At 36.2% G+C, this 14,769-nt stretch overlaps 1 protein-coding gene across 1 annotated transcript; it reads left to right on the top strand.

Moving 5' to 3' along the window:
• Positions 1-410: 410 nt before the first annotated feature.
• On the top strand, positions 411-1,340 carry OR4C6 (olfactory receptor family 4 subfamily C member 6). Its single transcript, XM_055293448.2, is given in 1 exon segment — positions 411-1,340. A coding segment is annotated over 1 exon segment (930 nt).
• Positions 1,341-14,769: the final 13,429 nt, after the last annotated feature.

Here is a 14,769-nt window from a genome sequence, read left to right as displayed (position 1 = left end):
GAGTAGGTTCCTGTTTCTGTAAAACAAAGTCAATCATAGAATTATTCTAACGCCTGGAATAAGGAATTGCCTCCAAGGTGAGGTAGGTGCTAAAAAAGTTATCTATTAATAATAACTATTATAAAGGTAGGAGAAGGAGGAAAAAATCTATTTTGCATAGAAACATAATTTAGAAAGGGAGGTGAAAAGGCTTGGCGAAGCCTTGCATAAATAATTTCTCTTTTAAATTATTTATTTAGCACATTCTTAGAAGTCAAATGCCTGGATGGAGAATACATGAATAAAAACAAACAACAAATTCCCTGAGGTCCTGGAAATACAGGAAGCAAAATTAGTCACTAATTAGAAATCATATCTTGTTTATTTAGGATTCTCAACTCTCAGCTGGAACTCATATCAACAACTGATAAATGGAAAATCAAAACAATGGGACCGAATTCATTCTTCTGGGTCTCACTGAGAACCCGGAGCTGCGGAAAATATTTTCCGCCGTGTTTCTCGTCATGTATGTAGCCACAGTGTTGGGAAATCTACTTATTGTGGTAACTATGATCACAAGTTAGAGTCTGAGGTCACCTATGTATTTTTTTCTTACCTTCTTGTCCCTTTCGAATGTCATGTTCTCATCTGTCGTTGCCCCCAAGATGATCGTAGACGTCCTTTCCAAGAGCACTACCATCTCTCTCAAAGGCTGCCTGACCCAGCTCTTTGCGGAGCATTTCTTTGGCGGTGTGGGGATCATCCTCGTCACTGTGATGGCCTATGACCGCTACGTGGCCATCTGTAAGCCCCTGCACTACACGATCATCATGAGTCCACGGGTGTGCTGCCTGATGGTAGGAGGGGCTTGAGTGGGGGGATTTATGCACGCAATGATACAACTTCTCTTCATGTATCAAATACTCTTTTGTGGTCCTAATATCATAGATCACTTTATATGTGACTTGTTTCAGTTGTTGACACTTGCCTGCGTGGACACCCACATTCTGGGCCTCTTAGTCACCCTCAACAGTGGGATGATGTGTGTGGCCATCTTCCTTATCTTAATTGCATCCTACACGGTTATCCTATGCTCCCTGAAGTCTTACAGCATTAAAGAGAGGCACAAAGCCCGCTCCATCTGCAGCTCCCACCTCACGGCGGTTGTATTATTCTTTGTCCCCTGTATTTTCCTGTACATGAGGCCTGTGGTCTCTCACCCCATAGACAAGGCAATGGCTGTGTCAGACTCAATCATCACACCCATGTTACATCCGTTGATCTAGACACTGAGGAATGCAGAGGTGAAAAGTGCCATGAAGAAACTCTGGATGAAATGGGAGGCTTTGGTTGGGAAATAACTGCAATGCTGAGAACATCATGTATTTCCCAAAAGGAGAGGTCATTCTTTCAGAAATGTGTAAGAGCTAAAACTGTCCGTTCCTCACTGGCTGTAAAAGGAAGCTATTTTTGAGACAGAGTCTCGCTGTGTCACCCAGGCTGGAGTGCAGTGGCACTATCTTGGCTCTGCAGTCTCCACCTCCTGGATGATTATTCTGCCTCAGCCTCCCCAGTAGCTGGGACTACAGGCACGTGCCATGACACCTGGCTAATTTTTTTATATTCAGTAGGATGGAATTTCACCCTGTTGCCAAAGCTGGTCTTGAGCTCCTGAGCTCAAGTGATTCCCCTGCCTCCACCTCCCAAAGCGCTGGGATTACAGACATGAGCTCTGTGCCCAGCAGAGAGGAAGCTTTTAAAATTATAAAACTGGGTTTATGATTCAGATTCTGTGCAATTTAGGTATTATGATACTTTCCTGCTTTATACCCTTCCCTAGCTTCCCATTGTCTTGGAAACAAATATCAATAATATAATATATATTCAATAATTTATTGAGTGATGAGGTTAGAAGTTTGAATTAATATGTGAATAAATTGTATAAGGAAAATGACTATTGGAAAAAGAGATATTTAAAAGTATTTCATAAAGTAAATAATTAAGTACTACTTATGGGATTTTATTTGTGTAGGATACACCAAAAACAAAGAAGGAAAGATATAGAGTAAGCTAAAAATATTTTCAAAATCTAGTTACACTGAAGGTGGGGGCATGGGAGATAGTGATGGAAATAGTGATGGAGAAGTGGTGTTTAAAGTCAACTGTATACAGTCAGCCCTCTGTATCCACGGGTTCAATATCAACCAATCACAGATCAAAAATATTTGGGGAAAAAAACCCAAAATCAGAAAATGACAAAATAACAATAAAACATAACACCAACTTAAAAATACAATATAGCAATTATTTATGTAACGCTTACCTTTGTATTAGGTACTACAAGTGATCATGGGATGATTTAAAGTCTACAACAGGATGTACACTGGGCATATGCAAATACTCTGCCATTTTATATATGGGACTTCAACATCCACAGATTTCATTATTCATGGTGGTCCTGGAACCAGACACTGAGGGGTCACTGTACTCCCTTGTAATGTTCTCCTTTCATAAGTAAGGCAAGTGCAGTAGTTTATCATTTGTGTAATTAATATTAAACATTTTTAGAAGATAACATGAAATAAGCCTGATTTTCTCTTTTTTAAGAAAACACAGTGCTTAAAATTTCCAAACACAATGGAGTTGTTGGTCTCCCCTATTGCTATAAGTAACTGAAACCTAGACAAAACATATAAGACACCTGTTTTTAATATTAGGCAATATAGAACTGGAGAGTCCCTTGGAGAAGGGAAACTAATTAGGTGAGTGCTAGGACCGCTGCAGGCTTCTGCTAGGGGAAACTTCTGGACCATGGTCTAGGCACGGAGAAGCCAGCATGTCATCACAGTTGAAACAGAGATCATAGCCCAGGGTAGCGGAAGAAGCTCTAATCTGTGGAGCAGAGTACTAGAGAGGAAGGAGCAATGCAGTCTTCACAGGGTCCAGTGCAGCCTGAGATAGTTGCTGAATACTAAGAATACTAAGGTGTGCCTGTGTGGAGTGAAACTCAAGACAGACTAAAGAACAACACTCAACATACATGTTCCTTGCAATTTAGGACTTTGCCTGACCTAGTAACTTAGGGGCAAGCTGAAAACACATCATCATTTTGTAACTGAAAGACAGACACCTCAGTTGCCCTGGCAGAAGACAAAAGATATTGGAGACTTGAGCATGTTTATTGACTCAGCCTAAATGTGACACACATTATCTCCACTCACATGTCTTGCATTTCCAATGTGAAGATATATTTCATATATCTACAGTGGCCAGGCAGATAAATTCTAAGATTGTTCCACCTAACTGAAAGGGAGCATAAAATATAGCAGAGCACATGGAATATTTCCTGTGAATTACTATCTCCAGTATAACGTGTCAGTGAAGTGCCAGACTTTAAATGTGTCTTTCTCATTCCAAAGTTTGAACTCTTTCAACAATTTTATTAAGCAATATGACTTGAGAACCTCAATTTGGTTGTTTCATGGAGATGATCCCAACTTTTGAACAATTGGGAAGATTCAAAAAATACTTTAAAATGTTTCAGTTTATTTAAACACTTTTGATGTGCCAGACAAAGGTGGCAGCAGATGCAAATAAAACCAAAAATAGTGACTAATATCTACAGAGCACTTATCATATCCCAGGCACTTTTCTGAGCACTTTATAAACATTACCTCCTTTAATCTTCATTACAAATCTATAAATTCACTACTGCTGTCAATCATTCTGCCAGTAACCCATCTGAATCCATAAAGATTAAGTAACTTGCTCGATAAATCGCTAAACCAAATTTTAAACCCAGTTTGGCTTCAGGCTTGTAAACTCGTCTGTACCGAGACCTTGGGTACAATAAGTGGAAGAGATATAAAATTAATTGAATTTAATAGGTAAAATCATGTACTGGAGAAGGGGTATGAGCTAAAAGTAATAAAAAATGATGGTAATAAAATCTTGTTTTCAGGCTCATTGGCATATAAACTGTGGGAGAAAAACAATATCCACTTGAGCAGAATCAGCCTATGGAGGGGAGAACCAGGAAAACAAAACAATAAAGAAGATGCTCACATAAGAGAAATTATGGAGAATTCTACTTATAATTGACCTGAGATCCACAAGATATAATGAAAAAGGATTTGGGAAATTAAAACTATCATGGAAAAAGATAGTTTATATTGCTGGAGAGTATTCCAAATATAAAGTTAAAACATTTTCTTAAAAAAATAGGCAGTCCTTAGTTAAAGAAACATTCGTGTATTTTTTTTTTTCAAATCCCAGACACTCATACAACACTTGGACTTGCTATGGGCTTTTGACATGGCATAATCTATAAGGACGTGGGCTATAAAGACAGGGCTTCCTTTTCACCGCTGCCTAAACTAGTTCTCAGCAATAATAGGGAGTCAGTAAATTGAATTTAATTTTGAGTAGGGAATATTTCTGTGGACGCTCTTGGTGACAGGTACCTGTGGCAGAGACTGCTAATTGTCCACTAAAGCCCATTCTTCCCTCCTCTGCAGCAATACAAGGGTAACCACCTGAGCAGTGCCTACCTTCCTCAGCCCCTATGCATCTAGGTGTAGCTCTGTGACTAAGTTTTTGCCAATTGGATGTAATCAGAGGAATATGTGTAACTTGCAGGCTGAAATCCACAATGTTGGACGTGTGTTCCTCAAGTTCATAGCCCCTTCTTGACAGCTAATACCAGGCTGGTGGTGTCACAATTATAGATGACTACGCCAAGTGGCTGTGATTCTCAGATTGGTATGTATACATGAAATACCCAGGGTTAAATTCAGATTATGATTCATCAGGTCTAGGGAGGGGCCCAAGATTGTGCAATAATTCCAGCATGTGGCCCACACTTTGACCCTGAAGGCCGTAGGGGTGATCAGGCAAGAGTTTGAAAGGAATCTGAGTCTCTGAATGAAAAGGAGGATATGTGCTGCCAGCCTGGATCATTTACGTGGGACTGTTGAGAGCAAAAGAGTAAAAAAGAATAAAATTTCTATACTTTATACCACTAGGTCATTGGGTTTTTCATTTATACAATGTAGCATTACTCAAAGTAGAAGAGAAGTCAGAATATTCATGAGACCATTCTTTTCTTTCCCTTTTCTCTTTTATTAACTTTTATTTTAAGTTCAAGATTATATTTGCAGCTTTGTTACATAGGTAAACTTGTGTCATGGGGGTTTGCTCTACAGATTAGTTCATCACCCAGGTATTAAGCCCAGTACCCAATAGTTATTTTTTCTACCCCTCTCCCGCTTCCAACCCTCACCCTCAAATAGACCCCTGTCCATTATACCCTTCTTTGTGTTCATGAGTTCTCATCGTTTAGCTCCCACTTATAAGTGAGAACATGTGGTATTTGGTTTTCTTCTCCTGCATTAGTTTGCTAGGATAATAGCCTCCAGCTCCATCCATGTCCCTCCAAAGGACATGATCTTATTATTTTGTATGGCTGCATTTGAGAAATGCAAATCAAAACCACAATGAGATTATCTCCCACCAGTCAGAATGGCTATTATCAAAAAGTAAAAAAACAACAGATGCTGGCGAGGTTGTAGAGGAAAAGGAACACTTATACACTGTTGGTGAGAGTGTCATTTAGTTCAATCATTGTGGAAGACAGTGTTGCAATACCCAGTAATGGGACTGGGTATATACCCAAAAGAATATAAATCGTTCCATTATAAAGACACATGCACGTGTACGTTCATTGCAGCACTCTTCTCTTTATAATCCTATATTCCTAGAAGGAGGATAGAAGGAGGAAATTCTGATATTTTATGTTACAGACAAAAGTAAAATTCCTTACTCAACATTCCGAGTATTTTTCCATTGCGTGAACTATCAAAACTCATACATACTTATATATGTTTTGAAATTATCATTTAAACGAAAACTTAAAGTGAAACATTCTTAGAGAAATTAGCAATCCCTAGTATTATGATCTCTAGTTAAAACTCTTTAAAATTTCAAGTATTCAACAACACAGCTACCACAAATAGTAAATGAATTTCTATTATGTTCAAAGCATGCGACATCTGGTTTAGATTACATTCCTAATCAAAATAGACATAAGACTGCATCAATCCATAGGAATAACAATTATTGTTTTGGTACCAGGATAGCAATGAGTGTTTCTTAAAGAATAACATATTTAATTGTGTAGTAGTTCAGTGAAAAAAAAATTATGTATATAAATATCCAAATATTTATAGATTAATCCAAATTGTTATTTTTTTTCTGGCAGACTGGATATTTCATGACTTTAAAACTAAAAGTACAGTTTCTGAAGATTAAATGAATTTTTCTCTATTCATGTTATTTGAAAAGAGTATAAGGCAAGTCTTTTTACTCTATTGGTATGGAACATTGAGACTGAAATTTGAGAATATTGTTTTAAAATGTTGAAGTTTTTCCCATTGCTAATCCAGCACTACCTCCACAAATGATAACTTATTACCATATGTGTACAGGATGAAATATTAAGTGTTATAGTAGTTAAATTGAAAGCCTAATACTTTGTAATGATCCCATAGCAGAGAGGTGCTACATCACACATTTAGTTTTATAATTATAGTGGTATGTTTTACAAAGATCCGAGAGTCTATTACCTGTCATGAGATGAGAAGTATGATAGTTCCTCCCACTGCTATCTTCTCTAATACATGCCTTCTTCCTTATTGGAGCAAGCAATAAATTGAGTAAGATTTAGAAAATCTAAATTTTAAACTTCTAAAGTTTATTAGCTCTTTGATCTAGGAAATTCACTCAGTTTCTTGTAATTGGTTCCTTTTATGCTGAGAAGAACATGGTTAGATTAGATGGGTATTTTAATTCTTAAATCATCTGCATAGCTAGACACACTTATCATTTAATATTTCTTTTCAAGATCACTTCCATTTTATATAAATTTATATTAAAGAATGCTGTAACTATGGCAATTTACTTAAAGAAATAAGAAAAAGTTATCAAATGTTGTAGGACTAGTATAACTTTTTCATAATTTTGAGGATAATACCTGATGTCTTTGTGTTAAAAAAGGAGATTAAAAAGTATTAAAGAGATATTGACAGAAAATGATCAATTTTGACTTTCCCGTCATAATGTTATCAAAGATACTGAGCTAAATTGAAACAGGAATTACACTCTTAGTGTAGTATACAATGTATTCTAAAGCTATATCTGTTAACCATCAAATAATCTTAAATATCACTAGTAATACAGCTACACAATTTAGAAAATGCTGAACTTATTACATCATACATCTTATTGCATTGAAAAGTTTTGCATTGTTAATAATTTAGTGTCTGTGGAGTCCAGATATGGTTGCCACATCTAATCTAGGAGTAAGGTAAAAAGTCCACATGGATGCTGTGTAATTCCTCACGAATGAAGAGATTAGAACTTGGAAATGCATGCTGTCTGTAGTACATTCTTCCACTGCTTTTGTGTATGTCTTGCCTTGATCATACACAAAATAACATGCAAATCTGAAAAATAAATCATGCAACATATAACAACTGAGTACGTCCTGATGACAGTTTATCTTACAGTTACATTGTGTGATAACGCTATCTTTTATTGACTTTTGGTGCCTACAATTTATTCTAGTACAGCCAGAACACACATTGTGCAGAATGCAAATAACCTATGCATTTATTTGTTTTCTTTCTTTCTTTGCACCATTAATATTAATGACTCTTGAGTTTATCTTAAAACATTATCTTTTACACTAAAGTTTAAATAAGAGGTATAAACAACATTTCCATTTAAAAATGTAAGTAACTGACAAAAAACCCCCAATTTTTTGCTGTATTTTCAACTATATTTTATCTTGTAACATAGCTAGCAAAGTTATTTTCTCAAGTTCAATATGCAGTGCCCAACCCCCAAGGCACCCGCCCTTGCATTTCAAAGAACATTGCCCACTAATCATACAGCTCAGTTTAGGCAAATTTTTTAGATGTAAATGCATTCCTTGATCATATGTCTGCACACAGTTCAGGAAAGTGTTACATTTTATGCTGGGAGAAGGGAAAATTACCTAAAATGAAAACCCTGTCATGAATAAAGAACAGAATTAAAAATTATAAATGAAATTTCCATGTGCATTTAATTAATTTTTGTTGATTCTAAATGTTACAAATAAGAATAGTAACATATATTCTTTTGGAGAACTAGTATTTTTTAAATCATCATATTTTCAAACAATAAAATGTATTCTTAATGTTACTAATGTGACACAGTATCTGGAAAAATGTTTCAAAAACTATTAGAGAAATCAGTTAATGATTTCTAAGAACAAATATAATTAATATATTGATTCTGAATTAACTTCTGTGATTTGCATAACTAGATTCCATGATCTGTTGACAGTTTTTACATGATTGTGATTACATTGTAAATGTTTTAATCCAAATTCATTTTTCCCCAGATACTTTATTTTTGCATAGCACACAACATACGGAAAGTCAAAGGAACATAAAAACATTCATTCTCATGAGCCTTTCCTCTATCCAGAACATACAAATATTTTTCTTTGTGTTCTTACTTTGTAATGTTGCCATCTTGGTGGGAAACTTTCTGATCCTTATCTCTATTTGATGTAGTCCTCTTTTTAACCAACCAATGCACTATTTCTTCAGCCGCTATGAATATCCGCTATACCTCCTGTGTCACACTCAAAATAATTGGTGATCTAGTAGTGGGAAGAATAAACATCTCCTATGATAGGAGTCTTTCCCATGCACTTCTTTGGAATCATTGACATTTTCATCCTTACAGTCATGGCTTTTGATCACTATGTTGCAATCTGCAAACCTCCCCACTATGTAATTATCATGAATAGGACAAAATGCAATACTCTAATCTTGGCTGCTTGGCTGTTGGGGCTTTCCATTCTTTGTTTCAGTTTTCTATGAAAATCCGGTTGCCTTTCTGTGGCTCCAACAAAATTGATCACTAATATTAAGATATTTTTCCTTTACTGAAAGTCGCTTGTACTGATACCTGCATCACTGGTGTCCTTGTGGTTGCCAATTCTGGAATGGTTGCCTTGGTAACCTTGTTCTGTCGTTTGGCTCTTATGTCATTATATTCTTCCCCTTAAAAAAAATCATTCAGTAGAGGGAAGATGCAAAGCCCTCTCTATCTGTGGATCTATCACCATAGTAATCTTATTCTTCGAAACTTCAATCTTTGCTTACCTTAGACCTTCTCACTTTTCCTGAGGACAAAATATCTGCTCTGTTTTACACCATCATTGCTCCAATGTTCAACCACCTAATCCATAATCAGAGAAATACAGAGATGAAAAAGGCCATGAGAAAAGTTTGGTACCAAATATCATTTTCAGAAAAAAAACAGCTGATTTGTCCTACTCAGTGTGCTAAAGAACTTTATCCAGCAGGAAAAGTGGACATGTCCCCAATGACTGCTGTTAGGTTATAAATCTTTTTCTTTTTTAGTTTAAAATTTTACTGTGGTAAAATATGTATAACATAAATTTACCATTTTAATCATTTAAGTGTACAGTTCAGTGGCTTTACATTCATTTTGTGGTTCAACCATCATCACCATCCAGCTCCAGAACTTTTTCTTCTTTCCAAACTAAACCTCTGTGCTCTTTAACACTAACTCTCCAATACCCCTTCCCCCAGTTTCTGGCAATGACTATTCTCCTTTTTGTCTCTATACATTTTTTATTAATACATTATAATGGTACATATTTATGGCCTACATGTGATATGTTGATACATGTATACAATGTGTAATGATCAAAGCAGGGTATTTATTATTTCCATCACCTCGAACATTTATTATTTCTTTGTGTTGGGAGCATTTTAATTCTTCTTCTCCAGCTATTTCAAAATATACAATACTTAAATTATTGTTACCTATAGTCTTCCTACTGTGATACCAAACACTAGAACATATTTCTCTGAATCTTTTTCAGTCTTTATGTACTAACATATATCACCACTTCCATTTATAAATTCCAGTTTTGTGACTTACTGGGAAAGATTCTGTTGTGTCCAAAATTATATCTAAAACTCTCTTGGAGAGTCTCATCCACTCCTAATTTTCTACAAGTTGTTTCATCACAAATGACTGATGTTTTTGACCAAATTATTTTTCTGGATCTATTGAGATGGCAATATTTAGTTTCCTTCTTCCCTTTAATCTGTTAAGGTGGTGAATTATATTGATTTATTTTCCAGTGTTAATTCAGCTTTAGCTTTTCAAGGATGAACACAACACGAAACATACATTGATACCAAAACTAGACAAGGACAATTTGAGAAGAATAAATTTAAAATCAATTTGTCTCATAGACATAGAAGAAAATATCCTAAGACACATTCTTGGATAAAAAACAAGCAATCTATAAAATGATACTATATCATGACTGAGTCAGGTTTTAAATCTTTGAATCCAATTCATTCACTCATAAATGTCAGAAATGGACTGAAGTGTATCAGCAAAATAACAATTTCACAAGTGTATCAGAAATTGGAAAGAGTATATATATTTTAAAACTATTCTGGGCTAGAGGAATGGTGTCTATGTCATATAGAGTAAGCAATTCTGAGGCTGATGGTGTATTTCAAAAATAATTTGCATCTGAAATTTGCACATGGAAACTAGAAAACCTTTCTAGCATTCTGTAGGAATGAAGTAGACTGAAAATGGTTTTCAGATATTAAAAATAATAGTATTTTTATTATTGAGCTTTTACTTCCGGATAAGATAGTTAACTAAATCTTACATGATGGCACTCTAATATAAACTACGTAATGAAAAAGTACACAGGGAATTTTGCTTAAAACGTGAATAAAAAAGATGGTCAAATCTGTCCTGTGTGAGCTGCAAAAACCACTTCTCCATTATCCTTTTAAAGCATCATTGGGGCCAGGCACAGTGGCTCATGCCTGTAATCCCAGCTACTCCGGAGGCTGAGGCAGGAGAATCGCTTGAACCTGGGAGGCGGCGGTTGCAGTGAGCCGAGATTGCACCACTGCACTCCAGCCTGGGTGACACAGCGAGACCTTGTCTCAAAAAAAAAAAAAAAAAAAAAAAAAAAACAACAGTAATACACACAAAAGAGAAGGAAGGGAGAGAAAATTATAAAGAAGTCAATTTATAGCAAATTTATATTGAAGGAGTATATACATCGTAATTGGGACAAGTCATTGATAAAGAAATGAATATCATGTTAAGTTTTACCACTTCTCTAATACCAAGTATTAGAAAACATTGTAGCAATGTCTACAGTTTTCTAGAGAAAATATATTGAGAATGATAAACTTTATTTCTAGTCTTACTGTCTTTAATAAGCATAGGAAATAAAATGACATCTTCACATTTGTTTGGCTTCATAATATACACTACCTACATGTTGTTTTGAATAAAAATTCTAAAAAGTATTTTTACTGATAAACGTTTACCATCTTTGTTCATATCGTGCTTGACGAGTTTGTCATTCCTCATTTTTGTGTCATAGCCTACTTATGTTTATATTGATCCCTCAGATTCTACTATAAATGTTGAAAGTTTTCCAATGCAACCACCTCTAAGAAAACTTTAATTCCCACTTTGATAGTGTTAGCAAATGAAAGGAATTACTTATTTTATAGTTATATTTCAAATTTGGCCAATATACTATTGGCAAGGAAATTTCTTTTTTTTTTTTTTTATTATACTTTAGGATTTTAGGGTACATGTGCACAATGTGCAGGTTTGTTACATATGTATCCATGTGCCATGTTGATTTCCTGCACCCATTAACTCGTCATTTAGCATTAGGTGTATCTCCTAATGCTGTCCCTCCCCCCTCCCCCAACCCCACAACAGTCCCCGGAGCGTGATGTTCCCCTTCCTGTGTCCATGAGTTCTCATTGTTCAATTTCCACCTATGAGTGAGAACATGCGTTGTCTGGTTTTTTGTCCTTGCGAAAGTTTACTGAGAATGATGTTTTCCAGTTTCATCCATGTCCCTACAAAGGACACGAACTCATCATTTTTTATGGCTGCATAGTATTCCATGGTGTATATGTGCCACATTTTCTTAATCCAGTCTATCGTTGTTGGACATTTGGGTTGGTTCCAACTCTTTGCTATTGTGAATAGTGCCGCAATAAACATACGTGTGCATGTGTCTTTATAGCAGCATGATTTATAGTCCTTTGGGTATATACCCAGTAATGGGATGGCTGGGTCAAATGGTATTTCTAGTTCTAGATCCCTGAGGAATCGCCACACTGACTTCCACAATGGTTGAACTAGTTTACAGTCCCACCAACAGTGTAAAAGTGTTCCTATTTCTCCACATCCTCTCCAGCACCTGTTGTTTCCAGATTTTTTAATGATGGCCATTCTAACTGGTGTGAGATGGTATCTCACCGTGGTTTTGATTTGCATTTCTCTGATGGCCAGTGATGAGGAGCATTTCTTCATGTGTTTTTTGGCTGCATAAATGTCTTCTTTTGAGAAGTGTCTGTTCATGTCCTCTGCCCACTTTTTGATGGGGTTGTTTGTTTTTTTCTTGTAAATTTGTTTGAGTTCCTTGTAGATTCTGGATATTAGCCCTTTGTCAAATGAGTAGGTTGCAAAAATTTTCTCCCATTGTGTAGGTTGCCTGTTCACTCTGATGATAGTTTCTTTTGCTGTGCAGAAGCTCTTTAGTTTAATGAGATCCCACTTGTCGATTTTGGCTTTTGTTGCCATTGCTTTTGGTGTTTTAGACATGAAGTCCTTGCCCACGCCTATGTCCTGAATGGTATTGCCTAGGTTTTCTTGTAGGATTTTAATGGTTTTAGGTCTAACATATAAGTCTTTAATCCATCTTGAATTAATTTTTGTATAAGGTGTAAGGAAGGGATCCAGTTTCAGCTTTCTACATATGGCTAGCCAGTTTTCCCAGCACCATTTATTAAATAGGGAATCCTTTCCCCATTTCTTGTTTTTGTCAGGTTTGTCAAAGATCAGATAGTTGCAGCTATGCAGCATCATTTCTGAGGGCTCTGTTCTGTTCCATTGATCTATGTCTCTGTTGTGGTACCAGTACCATGCTGTTTTGGTTACTGTAGCCTTGTAGTATAGTTTAAAGTCAGGTAGCATGATGCCTCCAGCTTTGTTCTTTTGGCTTAGGATTGACTTGGCGATGCGGGCTCTTTTTTGGTTCCATATGAACTTTAAAGTAGTTTTTTCCAATTCTGTGAAGAAAGTCATTGGTAGCTTGATGGGGATGGCATTGAATCTATAAATTACCTTGGGCAGTATGGCCATTTTCACGATATTGATTCTTCCAACCCATGAGCATGGAATGTTCTTCCATTTGTTTGTATCCTCTTTTATTTCATTGAGCAGTGGTTTGTAGTTCTCCTTGAAGAGGTCCTTCAAATCCCTTGTAAGTTGGATTCCTAGGTATTTTATTCTCTTTGAAGCAATTGTGAATGGGAGTTCGCTCATGATTTGGCTCTCTGTTTGTCTGTTATTGGTGTACAAGAATGCTTGTGATTTTTGTACATTAATTTTGTATCCTGAGACTTTGCTGAAGTTGCTAATCAGCTTAAGGAGATTTTGGGCTGAGACAATGGGGTTTTCTAGATATACAATCATGTCATCTGCAAACAGGGACAATTTGACTTCCTCTTTTCCTAATTGAATACCCTTTATTTCCTTCTCCTGCCTGATTGCTCTGGCCAGAACTTCCAGCACTATGTTGAATAGGAGCGGTGAGAGAGGGCATCCCTGTCTTGTGCCAGTTTTCAGAGGGAATGCTTCCAGTTTTTGCCCATTCAGTATGATATTGGCTGTGGGTTTGTTGTAGATAGCTCTTATTATTTTGAGATACGTCCCATCAATACCTAATTTATTCAGAGTTTTTAGCATGAAGGGTTGTTGAATTTTGTCAAAGGCCTTTTCTGCATCTATTGAGATAATCATGTGGTTTTTGTCTTTGGTTCTGTTTATATGCTGGATTACATTTATTGATTTGTGTATGTTGAACCAGCCTTGCATCCCAGGGATGAAGCCCACTTGATCGTGGTGGATAAGCTTTTTGATGTGCTGCTGGATTTGGTTTGCCAGTATTTTATTGAGGATTTTTGCATCAATGTTCATCAAGGATATTGGTCTGAAATTCTCTTTTTTGGTTATGTCTCTGCCAGGTTTTGGTATCAGGACGATGCTGGCTTCGAAAAATGTGTTAGGGAGGATTCCCTCTTTTTCTATCGATTGGAATAGTTTCAGAAGGAATGGTACCATTTCCTCCTTGTACCTCTGGTAGAATTCAGCTGTGAATCCATCAGGTCCTGGACTCTTTTTGGTTGGTAAGCTATTGATTATTGCCACAATTTCAGAACCTGTTATTGGTCTATTCAGAGATTCAACTTCTTCCTGGTTTAGTCTTGGGAGGGTGTATTTGTCGAGGAATTTATCCATTTCTTCTAGATTTTCTAGTTTATTTGCATAGAGGTGTTTGTAGTATTCTCTGATGGTAGATTGTATTTATGTGGGATCGGTGGTGATATCCCCTTTTTCGGTTTTTATTGCATCTATTTGATTCTTCTCTCTTTTCTTCTTTATTAGTCTTGCTAGCGGTCCATCAATTTTGTTGATCTTTTCAAAAAACCAGCTCCTGGATTCATTAATTTTTTGAAGGGTTTTTTGTGTCTCTATTTCCTTCAGCTCTGCTCTGATTTTAGTTATTTCTAGCCTTCTGCTAGCTTTTGAATGTGTTTGCTCTTGCTTTTCTAGTTCTTTTAATTGTGATGT

Source organism: Symphalangus syndactylus, chromosome 1 (assembly GCF_028878055.3).
Source record: "Symphalangus syndactylus isolate Jambi chromosome 1, NHGRI_mSymSyn1-v2.1_pri, whole genome shotgun sequence".
Taxonomy (NCBI): Eukaryota; Metazoa; Chordata; class Mammalia; order Primates; family Hylobatidae; genus Symphalangus; species Symphalangus syndactylus.
This window is presented reverse-complemented; position numbering and strand designations above follow the sequence as displayed.